General features: G+C 55.5%; 1 protein-coding gene and 1 long non-coding RNA gene across 4 annotated transcripts in view; one reads left to right on the top strand and one right to left on the bottom strand.

Moving 5' to 3' along the window:
- Positions 1–21337, top strand: part of SEPTIN9 (septin 9) — a 148886-nt gene that overhangs the window by 23496 nt on the left and 104053 nt on the right. The window contains exon 1 of one of the 2 annotated variants that reach the window (XM_055575239.1): positions 17468–17707. The exons of the other annotated variant lie outside the window; for it this stretch is intronic. Coding sequence (XP_055431214.1) covers positions 17653–17707 — 55 coding nt within the window. The 5' untranslated portion in view covers positions 17468–17652. Of the gene's footprint in view, positions 1–17467; positions 17708–21337 lie in introns of those variants that run through there. 2 annotated transcript variants of the gene reach the window in all.
- On the bottom strand, positions 13787–18433 carry LOC129648688 (uncharacterized). 2 transcript variants are annotated; one of them, XR_008712826.1, is made up of 3 exons: positions 18163–18433; positions 15249–15445; positions 13787–15110 (listed from the first exon to the last, which is right to left on the bottom strand). It is a non-coding gene; the product is annotated as an uncharacterized LOC129648688 (long non-coding RNA). The 2 variants fall into 2 exon arrangements; XR_008712827.1 differs by lacking the exon at positions 18163–18433 and adding an exon at positions 16538–16797.

The following is a 21337-nucleotide window of genomic DNA, read 5'->3' on the forward strand; positions in this document are numbered from 1 at the left end:
TCCCCTCTCTGGGCAAACTTCAGGAGAAGCAGCTGGAGGGGCCTGGCCTGCCTCCTGCTGCGACCTCCCCACGCCTTCAGATGAGCCCGGATGGATCATCACTTGAGTATTTCCCACAGGGAGCAGAGCGCAGTGCAAAGCCTGCCGCCTGCTTGCCACACTTTCTTCAACGAGGGATCCATCTAGTCCTGGGACTCAGCCCAGTGCTGGGTGCCTGCTGGCATCATCTTGCTGAGACTGGGTGCAGCAGGCACAGGTACCATGTTACGAGGAAACAGGCTCAGAGAGGTTGAGTAACTTGTCTGGACTCCTCCAGCAGTTTAGCCGAGCTAAGAGTTCTTTTTAGGTCCGTGTGATACCCAAAGCCCAGTTCTTTCTAGGACATCAGGCCCAGGAAAGGATCAAGATGTTTCCCAGGAGCTGGGTTACCCGGATGCTCTAAGCTGCTAGGCCCTTGGTAGTTGCTCAATAAAAGTGCTGAACGAATGGGTCTGTGCTTGCCCATTGACCCACATGACCGAGAGCTGATGGCTTTGGCCCAAATGCCTGTCTCTGTCCTCTGGTTCCATGTCCCCCTCTGGGTGTGTGACCTTGAAAACAGTCACTCTCTCCTTTCCGCCTTGGACAGCGTCTCTGAGTGGCGTCAGGGAAGCAGCTGGGGATTACCAGCACCCTGTTGCCTGCAGGCTCTGGGCCAGATTCCTGGGCCTGGGTGTGGGGGTGATTGTCAGCTACACGTGTGCGAGAGCTTGTGCAAACGCACGCCCCCCGCCTTCCCCCCAGCCCCGTAGATGGCTGCCAGGATTCCCCCGCCCTCCCCCCAGCCCCGTAGATGGCTGCCAGGATTCCGCTCTGCAGCAGTGGCCACTGAGGGGTCTTGTCCTGTGTCCTGGCTGCTGTGCCCGTTCGTGTGTGTCGCACAGCTGTGTGTAGAGAGCCTGACAGTGGCTCCGGGGTCACGTGCCCATCCCATGCTCCTGCCTGGTGGGTGGAGACCCGCATCCCACCCATGGTGGCCGCAGCATTTGAAAAGACTCCACAACAAGGGACGTGATGGGATCCGTGCAAAATCTGTGGAGGCTTTAGAAGCACGTGTTGAGGTTTGGCGTTTCCATCCTCAGGAGAAAACCAGCATCTGAATCTGAATAATGCACGGTGTGGTCGTCGCTGCTTGCTGGGAGGGTCTTCCCAGACCCAGAGGTACTGCTGCCAACAAGGACTCCCATCCCCCAGGACCGGGTGCAGGCTGCCCGCCTAGCTTCATTTGGGGGAAGCTATGCTGCCTCTTGTCACCCTGCTTATTTAACTTCTATGCAGAGTATATCATGCGAAATGTGGGCTGGGTGAAGCACAAGATGGAATTAAGATTGCCTAGAGATGGCACCCCACTCCAGTACTCTTGCCTGGAAAATCCCATGGATGGAGGAGCCCGGTAGGCTGCAGTCCATGGGGTCGCTCAGAGTCGGACAGGACTGAGTGACTTCACTTTCACTTTTCACCTTCATGCATTGGAGAAGGAAATGGCAACCCACTCCAGTGTTCTTGCCTGGAGAATCCCAGGGACAGGGGAGCCTGGTGGGCTGCCATCTATGGGGTTGCACAGAGTCGGACACGACTAAAGCGACTTAGCAGCAGCAGAGAAATATTAATAACCTCAGATATGCAGATGACACCACCCCTGTGGCGGAAAGTGAAGAGGAACTAAAGAGCCTCTTGATAAAAGTGAAAGAGGAGAGTGAAAAAATTGGCTTAAAACTCAACATTCAAAAAACCAAGATCATGGCATCCTATCACTTCATGGCAAATAGATGGGGAAACAGTGAGAAACTTTATTTTTTGGGGCTTCAGAATCACTGCAGCTGGTGACTGCAACCATGAAATGAAAAGACGCCTGCTCCTTGGAAGAAAAACTATGACCAACCTGGACAGCATGTTAAAAACCAGAGACATTACTTTGCCAACAAAGGTCTAGTCAGAGCTGTGGTTTTTCCATTAGTCATGTATGGAGATGAGAGTTGGACTATGAAGAAATCTGAGCCCCGAAGAATTGATGATTTTGAACTGTGGTGTTGGAGAAGACTCTTGAGAGTTCCTTGGACTGCAAGAAGATCAAACCAGTCAGTCCTCAATGAGTTCAGTCCTGAATATTCATTGGAAGGACTGATGTTGAAGCTGAAACTCCAATATTTTGGCCACCTGATGTGAAGAACTGACTCACTGGAGAAGACCCTGATGCTGGGAAAGATTGAAGGCAGGAGGAGAAGGGGCTGACAGAGGATGAGATGGTTGGATGGCATCACCGACTTGATGGACATGAGTTTGAGTAAACTCTGCAAGTTGGTGATGGACAGGGAAGCCTGGCGTGCTGCAGTCCATGGGGTCGAAAAGAGTCAGACACGACTGAGCAACTGAACTGAACTGATGCTGCCTCTGGCTCTGTTAACCCTCCGCTGCATGGATACTGTGAGCACCCTCCATGATCCGCCCCCTCCGCAGCTTCTCCCAAGCATCATTGCAGGGACCGCACCTGGCCTGGCCTCTGGTCCAGTCTCCCTGTCCTTTAGACCCTCTTGTGGAGACTCAAAGCCGAGTCCCCTGCTGCCCTGGAGGCTTTTAAGGTTCAGGCCAGTGGATGCAGGGGTTGGACAGGTGGAGCCCACGTCCCAGCAGCGCCTCTGGCACCTGGCCACCTGGGCAGGCCCCCTGTCCTCCTCGCACCTCCACTCCTGTGCAGAAATGGGGGTATGGAGAGCTTGCATCCTGGGGGTTCATGAGGAATAAAGAAGGTGATTTATAATGAATCTATAATGAATGATTTATAATGAATTTATAATGAAAGGAGATAATGAATGTAGAAGAGAGTGGCTTTCTGGAAAGCGCCTCCTCTTGTCTTTCCTCTGGTTCTTACTCCTCCTCCATCTTTTTCTCCCCCTCCTCCCTCTCCCTGCACAACCTCCAGCCCTAGAGCTGATGCCCCCCCAGTGGTGCCCTCCACTCTTCTCCTCTCTTGGGTTCTCTAAGTGGGAACTCCAGCACAGGGTGGGGCTCTGGCAGCCAGAGCTTGAGCGGGTCTGCTGGCAGTGCTTGCTGCGGGAGGGGGCCAGCCTCAGGGGCCATATCCCCAGGGTCAGCACTGAATGCCGTGGGAGAGGAGGCTAGGACACCTTCACTCGTGGCTTTATGCATTTAAGATGTTTGCGGGGCCAGAGCATAGCTGAAGAAGCTGCTGGCCAGACGTACACAAGGGTCGGTTGGGTGCCCAGACCAGGCTGCTGGGGGCATCTCTTCAGGCAGGCAGATGGGCATCAGGGGAGGAGCTGACAGTCCCTCAGAATCTGTCATATGCCCAGAAAGGGCAGGAGGGAGAGTGGGCGCCTGGGCTGGCCCACACTCGCTGTCGGATCCTTCAGGTCCTGGCACAAAGAGGGCGGGCCGGAGGAAGAAGCAGGGCGGCCTTTGACCTTTAGGGCACATGTGCTCAATAAGCACCTTCTTGCAATCTTATTTTTTAATTTAAAAAGTTGTGATTGTCCTGATTCCATACTCAATCACTGCCAAATATTCCAGTCTCACTTTCAAGAGCTCTCCGTGATTACCTAGTCCTTATACTCATCCAGGACAAGTTCTTACACTCCAGGGCACTGCAGGAGGAGTAGGGACCCAGTGTTCTAATCCTGGTTCTGTCAGTAACAGCCGTGTGACCCTCGGCAAACCATTCTACCTCTCTAGGTCTAGTATTTTTTTTTTTGGAAATGTATTTATTTATTTGTTTGGCTGCGCTGGGTCTTAGCTGCTGCGCGCAGGATGTTTGACCTTCATTGCAGCATGTGAGCTCTCTTAGTTGTGGCATAAAGGATCTAATTCTTGGACCAGGGGTTGAACCTGGGGTCCCTGCATTGGGAGCGCAGAGTCTTACCCACTGGACCACCAGGGAAGTCCCTAGGTCCAGTTTTCATACCTGCAAAACAAAGGGATTAAACTGTATATTATAGATAATAAAAGCTACCATTTAGCAAGCTCTTGTTTTATGCCAGACACTTCCCACTTACTAATCCTTACAACCTAGGTATTGTTCTTAACATAGTCACCGAGAGCTTGGAGAGGTGCAGTAACTTGCCCTCAATCTCAGCCTGGTGAATGACTGCCCTGGGTCTGCACCCACCGTCTGACCAGAGGCTCAGCACCTCCTCATGTTCTGGGCATGTGCTTTGTTCCTGATGTTCCTGCCAGTTCCATTGTTTCTTTGCTGCTCTGTTCTGTCCAGCACACATCTGACTGTGTTTGTGACTTTCACAATCTATCCCAACACGTCACTCTCCAGAGCAGTCCCAGCCTATGCTGGGCGTGTATTTATTTGCTGCCTTCTCTGTTTACGTTTGTTAGCATATATCCTCTATCAATAGGGTTGCAAAGAGCCGGACGTGATTGAGCGACTGAACTGAACGGATCCTCTATCAGGCGCAGGTCTTTCTGTTCCAGTTTCAAACATCAAAACAAACAAAACAAACCTTGGGCGAACTCGTCTGCTCGTTTTGCTTTAACCACACCTATGGTATCAGACAGACTCTGCCAGGGGCTCAGTGCATAAAGCTGGGAACCCTGCCCTGCCCTCTCCTGCCCAGACTAGCAGGATGATGGGCACGCGTGATATCAGTCGGAGTGCCATCTGGCTGCATAACAAAGACTAACACAATAGAGGCTTAAGCAGGAGAGAAGTTCCTTTTTCTTCTGCTTCCTAGTCTAAGTATAAGCAGTCATGGTGGCCCCCGAGCAGCCACTCAGTTCCTCCTTTGTGACTCTGCCATCTTCAATATGCAGCCTCCACCTCATGAAATAAGATGGCTGCTTCAGCTCCTGCCATCCATCATGTCCACATTCCAGCCATGGCGGGGAGGAAGGGGAAGAGTGTCCTAGAAGTTAGACATTTCAAATTCCTTCCTGATAGCCAGACCCTAATTACATGACCACTCCTAGCAGCAGAGGTGGCTGGGAAATGTATTCTTTATCTGGGCAGACATATGCCCAACTGAAACCTTTGTTACCATAGAAGAAAGGGAGGTCAGATATTGGGGGAGCAATTAGGGTCTGTGCCACACACACTGATAACTCTCTTGGTATGTACAGAATGGTAGTAAATTCTGTGGCAGGAATTACTCAGGGGAAAGGTGAGATTGGGAAAGAATTCACCAAGGAGGTGACCTTTGCACTGAACTTCAGGGGCAAGAGAAATGTCTTAGGTCGAGAAAGGCAAATGGCAAATCCGTGCAATAATCTCCCATCCTGAGGTTAGGGCAGACATCACTAGTCGATTATCACCACTGTCTTTCTCCCTGATCTCTGAGGCAGCCTCAGAAATCTGCCCCACATCATGATGGTGGGCCATTGATTGGATTAGCCTGCTGATTGAACCCTATTTGGGTTTGCTGTTTTGCCCAGCAAAGAACTTCATAGACTTGCCACTCTCTGAAGATGAAAGAATCAGCTGTAGTGATCTGAGAGTTTCAGCCAGTGGTTTGCACATCTTTTGCCAAATCTGTGTACAGTTAGGTCACGTTGGAAGGTTGAACTCGGCCATGGTGGGAGTATTGACATCACGGCAATTGATAAACATCATAAATCACTCTTTCCCTTGTCCACTGGAGCACTTTGTTAAACATTTACCAGCATGCCACTGTTTCAGCCTGGCCGTTCAGCCTTTCTTTTATATATATATATATATATTTATTTTTATTTATTTACTTAGCTGCATCTGGTCTTAGGTGTGTCATGTGGGATCTAGTTCCCCAACCAGGGATTGAACCCAGGCCCCCTGCATTGGGAGCGGGCAGTCTTAGCCATTGGACCGCCAAGGAGGTCCTGTTCATCCTTTCTTAACAAAAATCTTGCTGAAAGTTTGAGGACTGATTTCTGTTTCTATGGGGGGGTTCCGACAGAATAGAGCTCACCCTCCTTGGAAGACCTTGCTCTGTTTTGAACTGAATGTCAGCTCCTGCTGAGAACCAGCGGTGCAGTCATGAATGAGGGAGATTTGGGAGACCCGTAGGATTAACGGTGGTGGTGGTTGTGTTGTGTTCTGGACAACTGAGGCTTGCAGACGGGGTGAGAGGGCGGAGCTAGGAAAGTGACATGGTTCTGCAGAAAGGGGATGTGTGTTGAGATTTGGACAATGCTGGACCTTTTCCTGGATAAACATTCTAGATTATTCATTAGCAAGTGGTCAAACCTCTCAGCCTCTGGGTTGCATACCCTGCTGGCCCAGAAGGCCCCACGCACCATATGTAAGCTGTGTTAAATTCCTTCTCTCCAGTGGTGGGGGGATGGGCCTGTGGTCTGTCTAGATGTGTGAGCACTTGGTGATTCACTGACCTAGAATGTCCTCGTTCACCTCCTTGGAAGTGACTCCCCCAAAGCCTCGGCGTGCATCTGTGTGCAGGTCTGCTCTCCATTTGTGTAGCAGCTTCAGCTAAAGGCAGGCTCCCTGCCCCGCCCTGCCCTTCGTACCACCAAGCTCCAGATGTATGCTCACTCGGCCAGAGATGGCAGGCTCATGTCTCTGGCCACGTGGATGAAAGAGCCGTGGAGATCCAGACTCCACGGGCCCTGTGACCAGGCTAGATGAGGCCCCATCTGGAATGTCCCCACCCTGTTCTCGAAGGTGAGAAATTTCTCTCTGCTGAAGCACAGCTGTGCTGAGAAGGTGGCCCATCTGGTTGGCAGGATTACTGGGGCGTGGGAGGGGGAGGGATGACACTCATAACTTCCTTTCTCCTCAGACTTGGGGTGCCCTGTCTCACTTTCTAACCTGCAGCAGGAGAACACGGTCACGCCTCCGTGCTGATTCTCTGCTCCGAGAAGCCCACCTACGGATTCCCCGCTGCCTGGTGTCCCCCTCCAGTGAATGGTCTGGGTTAGAGGCTGCCCCGGCCACTGGGAAAACCCATGGGGGTGCCCAGAAGAGAGCTGCCCCACCCAGGGGCTCAGGGAGGCACCTGCAGAAGGATTGAGAGTGACCTAGGCCAAGGAGGGTGGGAAGGGCTTGCCGGGTGGAGGGAATAGAGTAGGACAGGCATGGAGCTGTGACACCCGGCTTGTGCAGGAGCCCAGGAGTGGCCAGGGAGCGGCCAGGCTTGAGCAGAGGGCGAGGAGAAGCACCGGGAGAGGGGAAGGAGTGGCTGGCAGCAGACTGAGGCCTGGTTGTCAGCCCTGCTGGGCTCCCATTGGATCTGGAGAGTGACCGGTCACATTTGCCTTTATTTATTCTTTCTTATCTATTCATCTGGCTGCCTTGGGTCTCAGCTGCGGTATGTAGACTCTCTAGTTGTGGAGCGTGGACCCAGTGCTTGTTGCACACGCGCTTAGTTGCCACGTGGCACGTGGGATCTTCGTTCCCAGACCAGAGATCGAACCCATGTCCCCTGCGTTGCACGGTGGATTCTTAACCACTGGACCACCACGGAAGTCCACATTTGCCTTTAGAAAGGATTCAGTTTGGGGGCAGCCAAGACCCCAGGCAGGGAAGCCAGCTTGGAGCTCCCCTCCCCAGAGCCTAGGGCTGAGTGGCTGAGAAAACCTGAGCATTTAGTATTAATGAAAAGGAAGCCAACAAACCCCCCAATCCTCCTACTCCGAGATGGGAAGGCTGGTAATTGGTCCTTAGCAGCCTTGGGGCCAGTTTCCATGAAGAGTTCACCCTCTTGGCTCCCTGCCTATGAGGGTCTGCTGGAGGACTGTTGGTACCCAGATGGGTAAAGGCATGGCTGCCCAGAGCCCCAGGAACCAGGGAGACACAGAGGGACCTACCCCTGCCTCGGGGGCTGGGGGTATAGACAGTCCCAGGGAAGCCGTGTGGGCCCTAGGCTGGTGGCCTCCAGCTGGATTGCCTCTGCCCTCTGTGTTGGTCTCTCCCCTCACACAGGCCCAACCGGAGCTGGCAACCCCCTGGCAAGGGCCCTGCCGGGCAGAGTCATCTGGGCGAATGACTCACGCTGGGGGGAGGGGAAGAGCGGGGGACGGGGTGAGTTAATAGCAAACCCATTACGTCCCGAAGTCACTTCACACGGGGGACAAATGGTCTATTGAGGTTGATTTGGCTGCTGGCTGGCTCCAGCAGCACCCGGGGTGGGGAGATTTCATGATCCAGGAAAGCAGCACCAGATTGCTGGGAGGCCCCCCCACCCCCTCCCTGCCCCACCAACACGCCGGCTCTTCCTGTCTCTCTCCCTCCCACGTGGGGCTTTCTGTTCCCAGGGCTGCGGCCCAGCATCGGGAGCCTGCATCTCAGGTACCCTCTCCTCCCGTGGGGGTCATGGAGGGCGAAGGGGCACGTCCAGGGGCACACAACATCCTCTCACATTCATGGTGGACTGGGAACGGGGTGGAAAAAAAAAGATACCGCCCAACAGGAAGCCCCCCCCACACACACACACATTTTGGCTGTGGAGAGGGCGGAAACCCCTAATCGCAGGCCCCCAGAAAGATCTGGTAGTGAAACTATAGTCCACATCTCTGCATCACCTTTCACTTTTGTATTCTGGATGAGGGTACAGTGCTGTCTCTTCCATGGGCAAAAGCTACCGTTAGGCAGGCTTTAATTCATCCCCTTTTCCCACCCCCACACCCCGTGCCATCTCTTTTATTTTTAAACTTTTATTTATTTATTTGTAAAATACTTATTTTGCTGCACCAGGTCTTAGTTTTGGCATGCAGGGTCTTTAGCTGCGGTATGCGAACTCTTGGTTGCGGCATGTGAGATCTTGTTCCCTGACCAGGGATTGAACCCCAGGGCCCCCTGCGTTGGGAGCATAGAGTCTTAACCACTGGACCACCAGGGAAGTCCCCCCATCTCTTTAAAATAGCCCAAACTGGCTAAAGATAGAGTGAACAGCGCAATAAGTACTGATCTCCCCATCACTGGAGGTGTGCAAAGGTAGGGCGGATAAGATTATTAGGGAGCAGGCATTGAAGGAGATTCCAGCAGGGTTTGTGGATGCAGGGTAAGCTTGAAGAACCTTCCGAGAGGGTGCAGAAGACAGGGGAGGGAGCTTGCTTCCCTGCCCTTCCTGTGCTGACTGGCCACCACTCTGGGCATTGGGCTGGGGTATTGTCAGGGCAGGTGGCCACCGTCCAAGGAGCCAGGCTGGCTGGCAGCTCCCCAGGGACAGTGTTGCCTTGATCACTGCGGTGACTTCAAAATAAGTGTGGCCGCAGAGGCCCCGTTGCCCCTTCTTCTCTGCTCGGATCCCGTTGTTCTTGCTGTTCCTGCTGACGTGGAACTAGGGTGACTCAGCCTGTCCCCACACTGCAGCAGTGGCAAGCCGCTTCCAAGCTTCTGAGCCCTCAGCGCAGGGCGCCTACTAGAGAAAAGTGGCAAGGAGGCCAGGACAACGCTGGCCCCTGTGGACAGCCTGTCCCCTCCTGGGATGTGGCCTGGCCAAGTCTCCTGGCTGCCCTGGTGGGGGTGGGGAGTCTGCAGGCTGACACAGTGACTGGCTGTTTCAAGGCTGGGTTGGTCCCAGGCCAGCCACTCCTCTGAGGCCCCTTGTGTGACTTTGCTGAGCTATCAGAAGGGCCCAAGGGAGTTTCCCATCAGCTGGGGGATGTGGGATGCTGTGTCCCCCAGTTCATCTCTGTATGTCCAGCCTCAATTGGTGGCTAGAAAGCTGGGGACTCGAATCCATTCCAAAGCCCGATCCAGGGGGCTTGGGGTAGGAGCAGAGGTTCGTGGGGCTGTGCAGAGAGGGAAGAATCAAGAATAAAATGTGAGTCCTCAAAAGAAGAGACTTCCTCCTCCCCATCATATCTGGGTGATAGCTCACCACGCCAGCATCCCAGACAGCTGAATGTGCCCATCCAAAGCCCGTTGGACGCATGGATAAACAAATGACTCTCCAGAGCCACAGTCTGGGTTCAGCTGGTGGGGAGTCATCTTGCAGGGTCATAACTTCCCCCTGGTCCTTCTGCCCCCTGTGTTAGCAGCCGCCTCCCTCTGCCCTGGCTCCCAGCGTCCCACGGGGTTTAATATCACTGCAGGGAAATGTGCCGTGAATCTGAAAGATGGGAGGGGCGGGCCATGCTGCCGTCTCGGTCACATTGTCAGAGCCGGGAGGCAGGGGGAACCTCAGCTGATTCAGCCCTGAGTTGGGGGGGCTGTCAACTGGAGTTGGAGGGCTCTGGGCTCACAGAGGGATGGGGAGCCCTGTGTGCCTGGAGCCCAAAGGCCAGGAGCTTCCTTCGGTGGCTTGACAGCATGATTTAGAAGAGTAAGATTTTTGTTTAAAAAGTCCCCCTGCCTCCAAGATAAGGTCCAGGCTGCAGTGGTCAGGGTTTGCTCTAAGCGTTCCAAGCAAAGGAGGCCGGAGTGAGAACTGGGAAGTTTGGGGAACAGATTGATCATGTGCTAAGGGAACGGCATTCCCCTTTGAAGTGAAACCTTCTGGTTGCATTTAAGCCGCCAGGCAGAATGGCGTAAGGGGGTTTTGGAGCCTACACACCGGTTAAATGTCAGCTATACCCTCAGACGGGCTTCACGGGAAGATTCAGAATCGGGCTGCCTGAGAGACTTTGTGGTCAGAAGCATGGCTGCTGCTGATGTCTCGGGGTGATAAAGGGCCACGGGGCCTGGGGGCCTGGCCCAGGGCACACGGCATCCTCCCTGTCACCCTGAACGCGGGGGCTGGTCTGTGTGGTGCTGGCAGGGACGCACAGAGTCTGGGCAGTGTCCCCAAGGGCCCTTCTGCCCCGATAGGGCAGTTCCCTGTCAGGGGTCCCCGTGACCCTGCCCCCCCACAAAGGGAACTGAACACTGTCATTCCACAGGGTCTAACAGGGTCTCTGGGGAGTCTCAGGGGGTCTCTGTTGCAGGCCTGGAGGCGAAGGAGCAACTGGTTCAAGGTGTCTCCTGGGGGACCCTGGGGTGGTCGCTCTCATGTTTGAAAGGAAATGACAGACAGGCAGCCAGCAGGGGAAGACCTGGGGGAGGCCATCCAGGTGGAGAGGACAGCTAAGGCGGGTGTCCGGCAGTGGGAGGCAGAGGGGAGACGGAGGCGGGTTGGGGGGCCGGTGAGTGAATAGGTGAGGCTGCAGCGGTGGGTAGAGGCCAGGGCACCCGGGACCTCGGCAGCCTCGGCGAGGACTCTGCAGCCCGTTCACTCTAAGTATGGACCGGGCTGTGGGGGGTCACATCGTCTGACCTCACTTTGAAAGCCCCGCCATGAGTTCTGGGGCAAAGGGAAGAGAGAGGCAGAGCAAGCAGCTCCATCGGGAGGCTTTGCCGGAAGCTGGGGAGAGGGAACAGCTGTAGGACAAGAGCCAGCTGTTGACTTTTGAGACATTTTGTGAGCCGGTTGTTAAACACAGTTGTCATTAAAATTCTATGTTATAAAATATGGGATTTCCATTTCATACAACGTACGTTTTGGGAAATGTTCAGTTGCTAAGTTATGCCCGACTCTTTGCGACTCCATGGAGTGCAGCATGCCAGGCTTCCCCGTCCTTCACTATCTCCTGGAGTTATCTCAAGCTCTTGTCCATTGAGTCAGTGATGCTATTTAACCAACTCATCCATCCTCTGTATATAAATTATCATTTTAAATTAAATTCTGTGGAATTGTCATACAATCTGCTTCCCAGGTGGTGCAGAAGCCCTTCCCTTCTCCAGGGGATCTTCCTGACCCAGGGATGGAATCCGCCTGCTAATGCAGGGCACGCAAGAGGCGTGGATTTGATCCTTGGGAAGATCCCCTGGAGGAGGAAATGGTAACTCCCCAGTATTCTTGCCTGGAAAAATTCCGGGGACAGAGGAGCCAGGTGGGGCTTCAGTCCATGGGGTCACAAAGAGCTGGACATAACTAAGCACACAAACACACACACACGCACACGCACATGCACACATATCACACAATCCAGTCATTCTACTCCTGAGTTTATACCCAAAAGAATTAAATGCAGAAACTCAAAGAAATGTTTGTACACCCATGTCTGTAGCAGTGTTATTCACAATAGCCAAAAGGTGGATGTATCCAAGTGTCCTTCAGTTGATGAATGGATAAACAAAATTTGGTATATATGTACAGTGGAATATGATTCAGCCGGTAAAAATAAGGAAATTGACACATGGTAAAACATGCACACCTTGAATAATGAATCTTGAAGACATTATGCTAAATGAAATAAGCCAGACATGGAAGGGCAAGTATTACAATTGCATTTTACCTGAAGTAGTCAGATTCGTAGAGGACAGCAAGAAGTGTGGTGGTTGCCAGAGCTTGGGATGAGGAAGGGGGGAAAGTGGGGAGTTATTGTGTAATGAGAATAGAGGATCAGTTTGGGATCGTGAACAGTTTTGGAAATGGATGGTTGTACAGCAGTGTGAATGTACTTAGTGCCAGTGAGCTGTGCACTTACAGATGGTGAAAATGGTAAATTTTATATTATGTATATTCTACCACAATAAAAATGCATCGATTAGAGAAAATTATAAAATTAAATCAGAGATGTATATGGTATGAATTAAATTACTTACAGGTAATTATATTAAGAATGAAGATAATAAATATACATAAATATAAATTCTCTGCTTTCTAAGGATCTTATTACATTTAACCATCATCTTTGTTTTTGAATACTGGAATTCTCCAGGGAAGAATACTGGAGTGGGTAGCCATTCTCTTCTCTAGGGGATCTTCCTGACCCAGGGATCAAACCCAGGTCTCCTGCATTGCAGGCGGATTCTTTACCTTCTGAGCCACCAGGGAAGCCCTTGGCAGCCTCCAAATTGTCCAAGATGGGACTGTTTATAACACAGAAACAGGCAAATGCTATATATCGGGTACAGTTGTATTTGCTGGTTGTTAAACCGTAAACAACCTATCTCTGGTGGAGGGGGAGGGCTGGAGGAGGGACGCTCGAGTAGAGCAGATACAAACTGATATTTCTGAGGTAGACACTTTCGATGGCTTGGATGTGACAGGGGCAGGGGAGGGAAAGGGAGACTTCGAGGGCGATGCCCCATGTCTGGCTTGAGCAGTTAGGTGGATGGTGGCGCTGTTTACTGATGATGGCCTGAAGGGGCTTGGGGACTGGGGAAGGCCCAGCAACTGATGGACTGGAGGCTCCAGGGCTCAGGGAGGCCATATGGGGCTCCAGGTGCACGCAGAGCTGAGACCATATGGCCCCTGCCCCAGAGGAGACAGATGGTCCACTTCATAGGGTCCAAAGGCCCGGTTTGCCGGGCACACAGCCACCGTCCTCCCGCCGGTCCCCACGCCCCCTCCAGAGCCGGGTGAGCCAGAGTGCTGTTTCCGCCCATCCATTTCCTCCTCCCGCTCTTCCCGTGCTTTGCAAGGGCCACTCCACCTGGGCTGGACCTGTGGGTTTTCCCTTCAGGCTTGCTCCTTCCATCTCCAGAAGGGCTTCACACTACACCTTTCTCACCAGCCCTGGCCTCCAGCTTTCCTTATGAAAACTTGCTGTCTGAGTGCCCCGTGCCCCCAGTTTCCTCTGGCTGCCACCTGCCGGCCAGCGTTCATTACCAGCTGTGGATTTTGTGGCTCCTGAGACGTCCTTGGGGAGAGGCAGCTTTGGCCTAAAGGGATGATTCGGATGGGGATTTAAGATCCATAGGAGTGTCCTGGGGCTGCCGTAACAAAGAACCACAAATCAGGGAGCTTAAAACAACAAAAATTTATTCTCTCACAATTGGAGATGAGAAGTCTGAAATCAAGGTGTCAGCATAGCAAGCGTTCTTTTTTTTAAAAATATATATATTTATTTATTAGCTGCACTGGATGTTTGTTGCTGACACTGGCTCTCTCTAGCTGCGGTGAGTGGGGGCTGCTCTCTAGTTGCCGTGCGCAGGCTTCTCATTGCAGTGGCTTCTAGGCACAGGCTCTAGGGCATGTGGGCTTCAGTGGCTGCAGCTCTCAGCTCTAGGGCGAGGGCTCAGTAGTTACGGTACAGGGGCTTAGCTGGCCCGTGTTAGGTGGGATCTTCCCGGACCAGGAATTGAACTGGTGTCCCCTGCATTGGCAGGCAGATTCTTAGCTGCTGAACCAGCAAGGAGGCCCCAGAGCAAGCTCTCTCTGAAGGCTCTGGGGAAGTCTTACCTTGTGGCTTCCAGCTTCCAGGGTCCCAAGTGTTACTTGCTTTGTGGCTGCATCACTCCCATCCCTGCCTCTGACTTCATGTGGGCCTTTTCTCTGGGCCTCCGCATCTTCTTTTTGGACACTGGCTGTTGCGTTCAGGGCCCACTCTAACTCAGGGTGATTTTATCTCAAGGCCCTTGTGTGTGTGCATGCTAAGTTGCTTCAGGTATATCTGACTCTTTGTGACCCATGGATTGTATGTAGCCCATCAGGCTCCTCTGTCCATGGGATCTCCCAGGCAAGAATACTGGAGTGGGTTGCCATGTCTTCCTCCAGGGGATCTTCCCCACCCAGGGATCAAACCCGCACCTCTTCTGTCTCCTGTATTGGCACGAGGGTTCTTTACCATGAAGCTGAAGACCTTCAGCTTCATTACATCTGCAGAGATCCTTACACCAAGCCAGTTCTCATCCAAGGTTTGGAATGGACTTATCTTTTGAGGGCTCACCATTCACTCCATTACATGTCTCATGGTGGACCTGCGAGGTAGGTGGCCCCTCTGATGTTCCCCAAATTATACCTTCCCCTTAGGCCAGGCCTACAAACGGTCTCGCCCTCGCCCATGGCCTTGGGAGAGCGTTACCATCACAGAATTTGGAGGCTTCGCGGTTCTTTTTCTCTCACCAAATTTAAGCTCATTTTCTTCTCTATGCTGCTGCTGCTGTTTTATCTGCCCAGAGCCCCAGCCAGGATTGTCTGTCCAGACCCCACCCCTGACTGCTCATGCCCTGGGAAAGGGGGTTGGGGGGGAGACCTCCCCCATCCAATTGGGATCAGGCCTTGTTAAAGTCCCGGGGCCCCAATCTGGACACAGTCATCAGAAGTGATCAAAGGATCAGGGATGATTAAAGGGCTGGGATGGATGATTTAAGCCGAGAAAGAGAAGGCCAAGGAGCAACTGGATTGTCTTCGAGTTCCGAGAAGGTAATTATTACTTGAAGGGTGGTGCCCAGCTGTTTCCCATCTCCTCTGAGGACAGGAAAAAAAGAGGAAATAAATGATGTACAATTAGAGCGGTTGGTTAGATACAAGGGTGAACTTCCTGGCTGGGAGTGTGGCCAAGTGCCGCATTGGGTTTCCTGAGGGAACGTGGGGGTATCTCCTTACCTGGAGGTGTCTAGGCCTGGCATCGGCGGCCTCGGTGGTTAAGTGGAGGAAGGCCAGAGGCAGAGGGATGCACTCATTGGACTCTGAAGCACAGTCGTGCCAACATTCTGGCCTTGGAGATCTGCTCCCTCCTGCCATTGTCCTTTGGGTTCCCATAGGCGAGCATTTTGGTGAGGTGTGGACCCTGGCAGGCCTCCCTGAGGAGATAAGCATAAGTATGTTTAGCTCCACTGTGAATGGAAATGAATAATACACTATAAGCTGACCCTGTGCGAATCTGGTAGAACTCCAAGCCAGCTCCCTGGGAGAACAATCACATGGGTGTGTCTACACTCACCAGTGCTTTTTATAAAAACACTGAAGAATAATGCTATGGCCCAGGCTGGACGCTGCCCTATCTCTGGGACCCAGCATCTTCCCAGGGGGTTATGGCGTAAAGCTGTTTCTTAGAGGGAGTGGACCACCACACTCCCAAATACGGGGCGGTCAGGTGGCCAGAGCACTGGACAACCAAGCAGGCCCAGGTGCTGGTTTCAGACAAGTAGTGCCGTGGGCTGGTGTGGAAGCCGTCAGGGTGGTTTTAATGACAGAGGCGACTCCATTTCTGAAACCCCTGCTCCCAGGCAGAGGGTGTGCACGCATCTGAAATGTCTGTGGTTTTGCAGTTCCCTGTCCACAAACTCACTTGGTTGAAAATAGTTCAAAATATCCAAGGCATGAGGGAGGGAGAGACTGCTTTTCTTAAAAAGGAAGGACTCGATTTTGTCAACTTAAAAAAAGCTCCTCAAACCTAGCGCATTCTCCGTGAGAGGGCCCGAATAACCAGGATGGCACTCAGGGCTCAGCAGCACTAGAGCATTTGGGATCTTTTAGAACTAGCGGGGTGGGGGGCTGGGAGGGGGGTAGCGCTGACCAGCCTGAGACCCAGGACAAGCCCTCGGGCACTCACAGGCCACACTGAGGGCACCATATTGCCCCAGTTGCCCATCAGCTCAGGGAGCATCTTTCCCTGCTATAAATTATCACACTGGCCCCTGACTCAGGGCAGAGGCCCTGGGTTTAAGGAAATGGAGTGGGGCGGGAGAAAGGCAGGAGTGCCTAACTGGCTGGGGGGATTGGAAGAGACCCCTTCCCCCACTGTTGGTGCCAGACCTCGGGGCCCTCCCCGGTTGCTTCTCAAGTTCCAGCCCATCCTTTTGTCCCCAGTCCCGGGGACCTGCCTGCCTTGTAGGTAATAGGGTTTAATCAGAGTTTGTCGAACGGATGGAGAAGGGTAGAAATTAACTTACCCTGGAGGGCAAGGCCAGATGGGGCGGAGCCTCACCCGCAGGCTTCTGGCTCCCCGTCCCCTCCCCCAACTCCTGCCTTCAGATACTTTGAAATAATCTGCTTCTTACTAGGGGAGAACCCGGGGTCTACGCGCAGCCTTCGGAAAGCCCCTTGTGCAGCGTGGGGGTGGCACGTGTCCCTGGCCGCTCTGATCAGGGTGTTCCGTCCTCGCTGGGCCAGCGCCTTTTTTGACACCAACCTCCGAGGGTACAGCAGGGATCTCGGGGATGGAGGGTTGGGGGAGGGTAGGGAGCAGCTGGAGGGGTGCCCCGAGCGGGTGGGATTCGGCGCCCCCTTCCCACCGCCCCCCCCCCCAGTCATGTGACTCGCGATTCCCCCCCCCACCCCCCTCGGCTCTAGGCCTACAGGCCGAGATCCTGCCGGCCGCCGGCCCGAGCGCTTAACCCTTGCGGGCGCTGAGCGCGCGAAGGCGGTGGCGAACTTTGTTTGGCTTCGTAAATAAAACCTCCCGCAGAAGGATCCCTGCACCCCAGGGAAGGGGAGGAATCTCTTCCCCCCCAACCCCGGCGCCGCCCCCGCGCCGCCGCCCGGCCTCCACATCCGCCCACATCTGGCCACCGCGGGGCCTCCGAGGGGGTGGAGAGGGCGCCGGGGCCGCGTCCGTCGCCGTCCCCTGGGCGCGGGCCAGGCGGCGAGAAGAGGGGGGCGCTCGGGTCGGGCGCCCAGGACTCGGCCGATCCCCGCGGCCGCTGCTCGGGCCCCAACTCCCCCGCCACCTCCACCCCGCCACCCCATCCCCCGCCCAGGCCCGGCCTTGACAGGCGGGCGGAGCAGCCAGTGCGAGACGGGGAGGCCGGGCCCCGGGTGCGGGGAACCTGATCCGCCCGGGAGGCGGGGGCGGGGCGGGGCGGGGGCGCGGGGAGCCGGGAGCGACGGCGCTCGCCTGCCTCCCCCATTCATTCAGCGGAGCCCGGGGGCCGAGGGGCTCCGGCGGCCAACTCTGCACGGCGGGAGCGCGGGCGGCCCGCCCCCCCAGCCAACGCGCAGGGCCGGGGCCGGCCCGGGGCGCCTTCTCGCTGCCGCCCTCAGCGCGCCGCGCCGCGCCAGAGCCACCATGTCCGACCCCGCGGTCAATGCGCAGCTGGACGGGATTATTTCGGACTTCGAAGGTGGGTGCTGGCCGCCCACCGCACGCCAGGGGGCTCCTCGGGGAGGACCCCCGCGCGAGACGGGGGCACGGACGGGGAGGCAGGACCCCGATGGGGCGCCCTCTCGCCGCGGCTCCCCCCACCCCGCCCCGCGCCCGCGTCGCCTTCAAGGTGGACCCCGTTAGGGGGACGCGGGGACCGCGCGCCCTTGCTGGCCTCCGCGCTCGCCCTGCGCGCTACCGCCGGGTTTCCTTCCTTTTATTGTTGTTTGTGTTTGTCGAGCGACGAGTCTCCTCGAGGGCTCGTCCTCGAAGGACCCGGGCGCGCAGTTTCCCTCCCGGCTTGTCCTTCAATCCTCTCCGTTGCGCTCTCCCCGTCGGCCTCGGGGGCCTGGTCCTTGGGGCGGGTTGGGGGAGTTAGTTACCCGTCCCCCGCGTCCCGCCCGCAGGACAGCCGCCTCCCACCCCTTCGCCTACATCAGTTTCGGGGCCGGGGCTGAGCAGAGAATCCGGGCTGGGGAGGCACCCGAGGGGACACGGTCCAGGCCGCGGCGAGTCTAGAAGGCGGGGGCGGAGGCGCGTCCCATTGCCCCCATCCGGGCCTGGGGACGTCGTCAGCTGCCTCCCAGATTCCGGCGGTAGCGGGGAGGGGGCCCTGCTTGCCGGTAGGGAGCGCGTGTTGATCTCCTCCTCCCTCCGGGGTTTAGAAAAGTGTGAGGGGACGTGGAGAGCTTCTCCCGCCGGATGCGGTAGGACGTCCAGCTCCTGGGCTCGTGTATGTGCGTAGCTTTCGTGCGCCCTCCTGCCTGCCGGTGGCTCTGCGTCCTGCCTCCCGGGGAGTGAATAAAGCAGTCGGAAGGGAAGCTCACACAATAGTCTCCAGCACTTCGGGGCCAGATTTCGGAGGGGCGGGTCTGTCTCTGCTGAGATCTGGAGCCCCCGCCCCTCAGAGGGGCTCCCAGGCAGCCTTTGGGCAGACCCTTCTGGTGGGCCCCGACCTGGGAAGGCTGGGTTGAAAGGAGTGAACAAAAGTCCAGGTGCCAGGCTGGTCCTCAGGGCAGAGTCAAGGCTGGGGTCTGGGGCCCCAGAGCCCAGCTGGGCACTTGGCCCACTTGGGGTCAGCTCCGTTTGCAGGGGCACTTCTGGGGACCAGAGCCTGGCTGGACCCCAGGCAGAGCCCCAACAGCTATAATTCTGGGCCGGGCCTGGACTGGCTTAGCAGGGGGTGGAGAGACAGGAGGGGGTGGGGTCCAGCTCTGGCTTGCCTTGTGCAAGGGACGTGCCTGCTGGGGGCTGGCTCTCTGGTTGGAGCACTTTTCTGACTGTGACGCTGAGCACTAAGAGGAGTTCTGGTCTACAGAGCTGTGATGGCTTGTCCCGACCTTTTGGGATGTGTGCTCATAATCGAGGTCTCCCTGAGTCTGTTTTGCCTTCAGCTTGTCCCCAGCCACTGCTGGAGGAGGAAAGCACTTCTAGATGTTTCATGCCCAAGAGTCTGAGTGGGAGAACTGGTCGACCTGGACATGGCTGCCTGCTTCAGGTCCTGTGCTGTGTACTTTTCTCCTGAGGCCTGTGCGAGTTAGGTTGGCTTGCGGTCCCGGACATGAAAGCAGGAGGTCAGGAGCCCCGAGGCAGCCGGAGGAGGAGGAGGTTTAGGGGTCCGCGCTCTGTCACAGTACATGCCCCGGAGGTTGTTGGCGCCTCTGACTCGGGGCCCGCGTGCAACTCCATCCTCTCCCGAAGTGCCCCATCTGGAGATGCCAGCAGCCTCGGCAGCTGCTTCTCAGGCAGCTTCTCAACCCTCTCATCTGGTGGAGACAATGGCCTCATTGAGACCATCCTGGTGTGGTGGTTGGCAGCCCCGTGCTTGCGCTTTCAGGGGGGAATTTCTCACTGAGGGAGCGGAGCCTGGACCCTCTGGTTCCTGGTGTGTGGCAGCCTCCCCACTGTGTACCCCGCAGACTCATGCACTGAAGGCAGGCGAGTTAGAGCCTCTCGCGTGCACGTTGGTTGTGTGTATGTGTACGTGTGTGCGCTCTGTACACATGGCCAGCTTGGAGACCAGAAAGGCAGCCTCCCCAGGAGCCCCTGAAACTTGGAGTGGAGTTGGGTGTTGAGAGTGACAGCCTTGGACAGACAGACGTGGGAAGGAGAGATCAGGGCAGGAGAAGGGTATCTGACCCGGAGCAACTGTGGGTGATACTGGCTGGCAGAGCCAGGACAGAGAAACGTCGTGGTGGTGGAGGAGGCGGAAATCTGGTTGCAGGCAGGAGGAGGAGCCCGCTCGGGCCAGGGACAGTGAGCTGAGTAGGGGAGGCCGGAATGAGCTGGCCTATTAGGGCTGGGGCATGAGAGAGGCCAGCTCGTGACAGTCAGACGAGCAAGGTCACGGAGGACCAGGTGTGCCTGCCCACCGGGAGCCCAGACCATCCTGGGGAGGCGGCTGGAGTGGCCGAGACTGGAGCCGGAGGAGCGCTGGTCTGTTTCCGTGGGGCTGGTGGGGGGCCTCTGCCTGGGCTGCCCGCTTGATATCTCAGTTTCTGCAAGGTAGGGTCAGAGGGGTGGGAGGAAATCCTGGCTCCTCGACAGCTGCATATGTTGGTGGCTAAAGATTGAGGCCCCAGGGGCCACCACCAAAGGCTGGAGAGCTCTGAGCCACGGCGGTTGCTGGGGGTGACTTTCAACCAGAGCAGACTGGAGTCCTACAACTGGGTCCCATTGGCTCTGTTGGGGTGTTCCCTGGAGGTTTGGGGCAATGGCAGTATCCAGGCCAAAGTAGCAGGCCCTGAAGGGCAGTCAGAAAGCTGTCCCAGTGGAGGTGTGTGTGTGTTGGGGGGGTTGTGGAGTGGATACCCCTAGTTAAATTCTGCTGACACCCTATATCCTGGGCACATGCCTCTCCCTTCCCTGGGGAACACTCTTCTCTTTTCACCCTCCTGTTTCTGCTCATCCCCTTACCTACCCTGGAGGACTGAGGGTGAGGTTGTTAAGCTCCACAGCCATCACCGAGGTGGCGTGGAGATGCAGCCTGTCTCCTATTTTGGAAGTGTCTGTGGATTCAGGTCTCCCCTGGGGACTGCTGGGTGGGGGGGCAGTGTCCTCCGTGGGTGTGAACCTCTCACATGATGGCCCCTGCCCTCCCTCTGAGGAGGATCTCAGGGTTCCGTGGAGACCCCATGAAGGGGCAGGAAGAACATCTTGTGTTTTACTGGATTGACTTTTTTTTAAGTTTCATTTCCCCTGTTGGAAGATGGGCTGCAGGTGGCTTCAGCACCCGTCACTCCCCATGTGATGGGGTGGCTGGAAGGGCGACCCCATCTGCTATCTGGCTCCTGGCTGGTGGAGTTCAGGGCAGTCGGACGGCGTGTTCTCTAATGAAGGCAGGCCAAATCTGTTATCGCAAACGCTATTACAACTCGGGTCTTTGTGTAACAAAAGCCCTTCCAAGTGCCAGCTGTTGGCCTACTTTCCCAGCAGGGTTGGCTGTAACCGGATTTGCATGGGCTGAAAAAATCCTGAAAGTCCTTGATGTTGGTTGAGATGCAATCTGGCCCAGGACCCAGGAGTTCCTGTCCCAGAGCCGTCTCTCCCACCTGGAGGAGGTGTCTGCCCTTCTGAACCTCTGACGTCTGTCCTCTGACGTCTCATTATG

This window comes from Bubalus kerabau, chromosome 4 (genome assembly GCF_029407905.1).
Source record: "Bubalus kerabau isolate K-KA32 ecotype Philippines breed swamp buffalo chromosome 4, PCC_UOA_SB_1v2, whole genome shotgun sequence".
Lineage (NCBI taxonomy): Eukaryota > Metazoa > Chordata > Mammalia > Artiodactyla > Bovidae > Bubalus > Bubalus kerabau.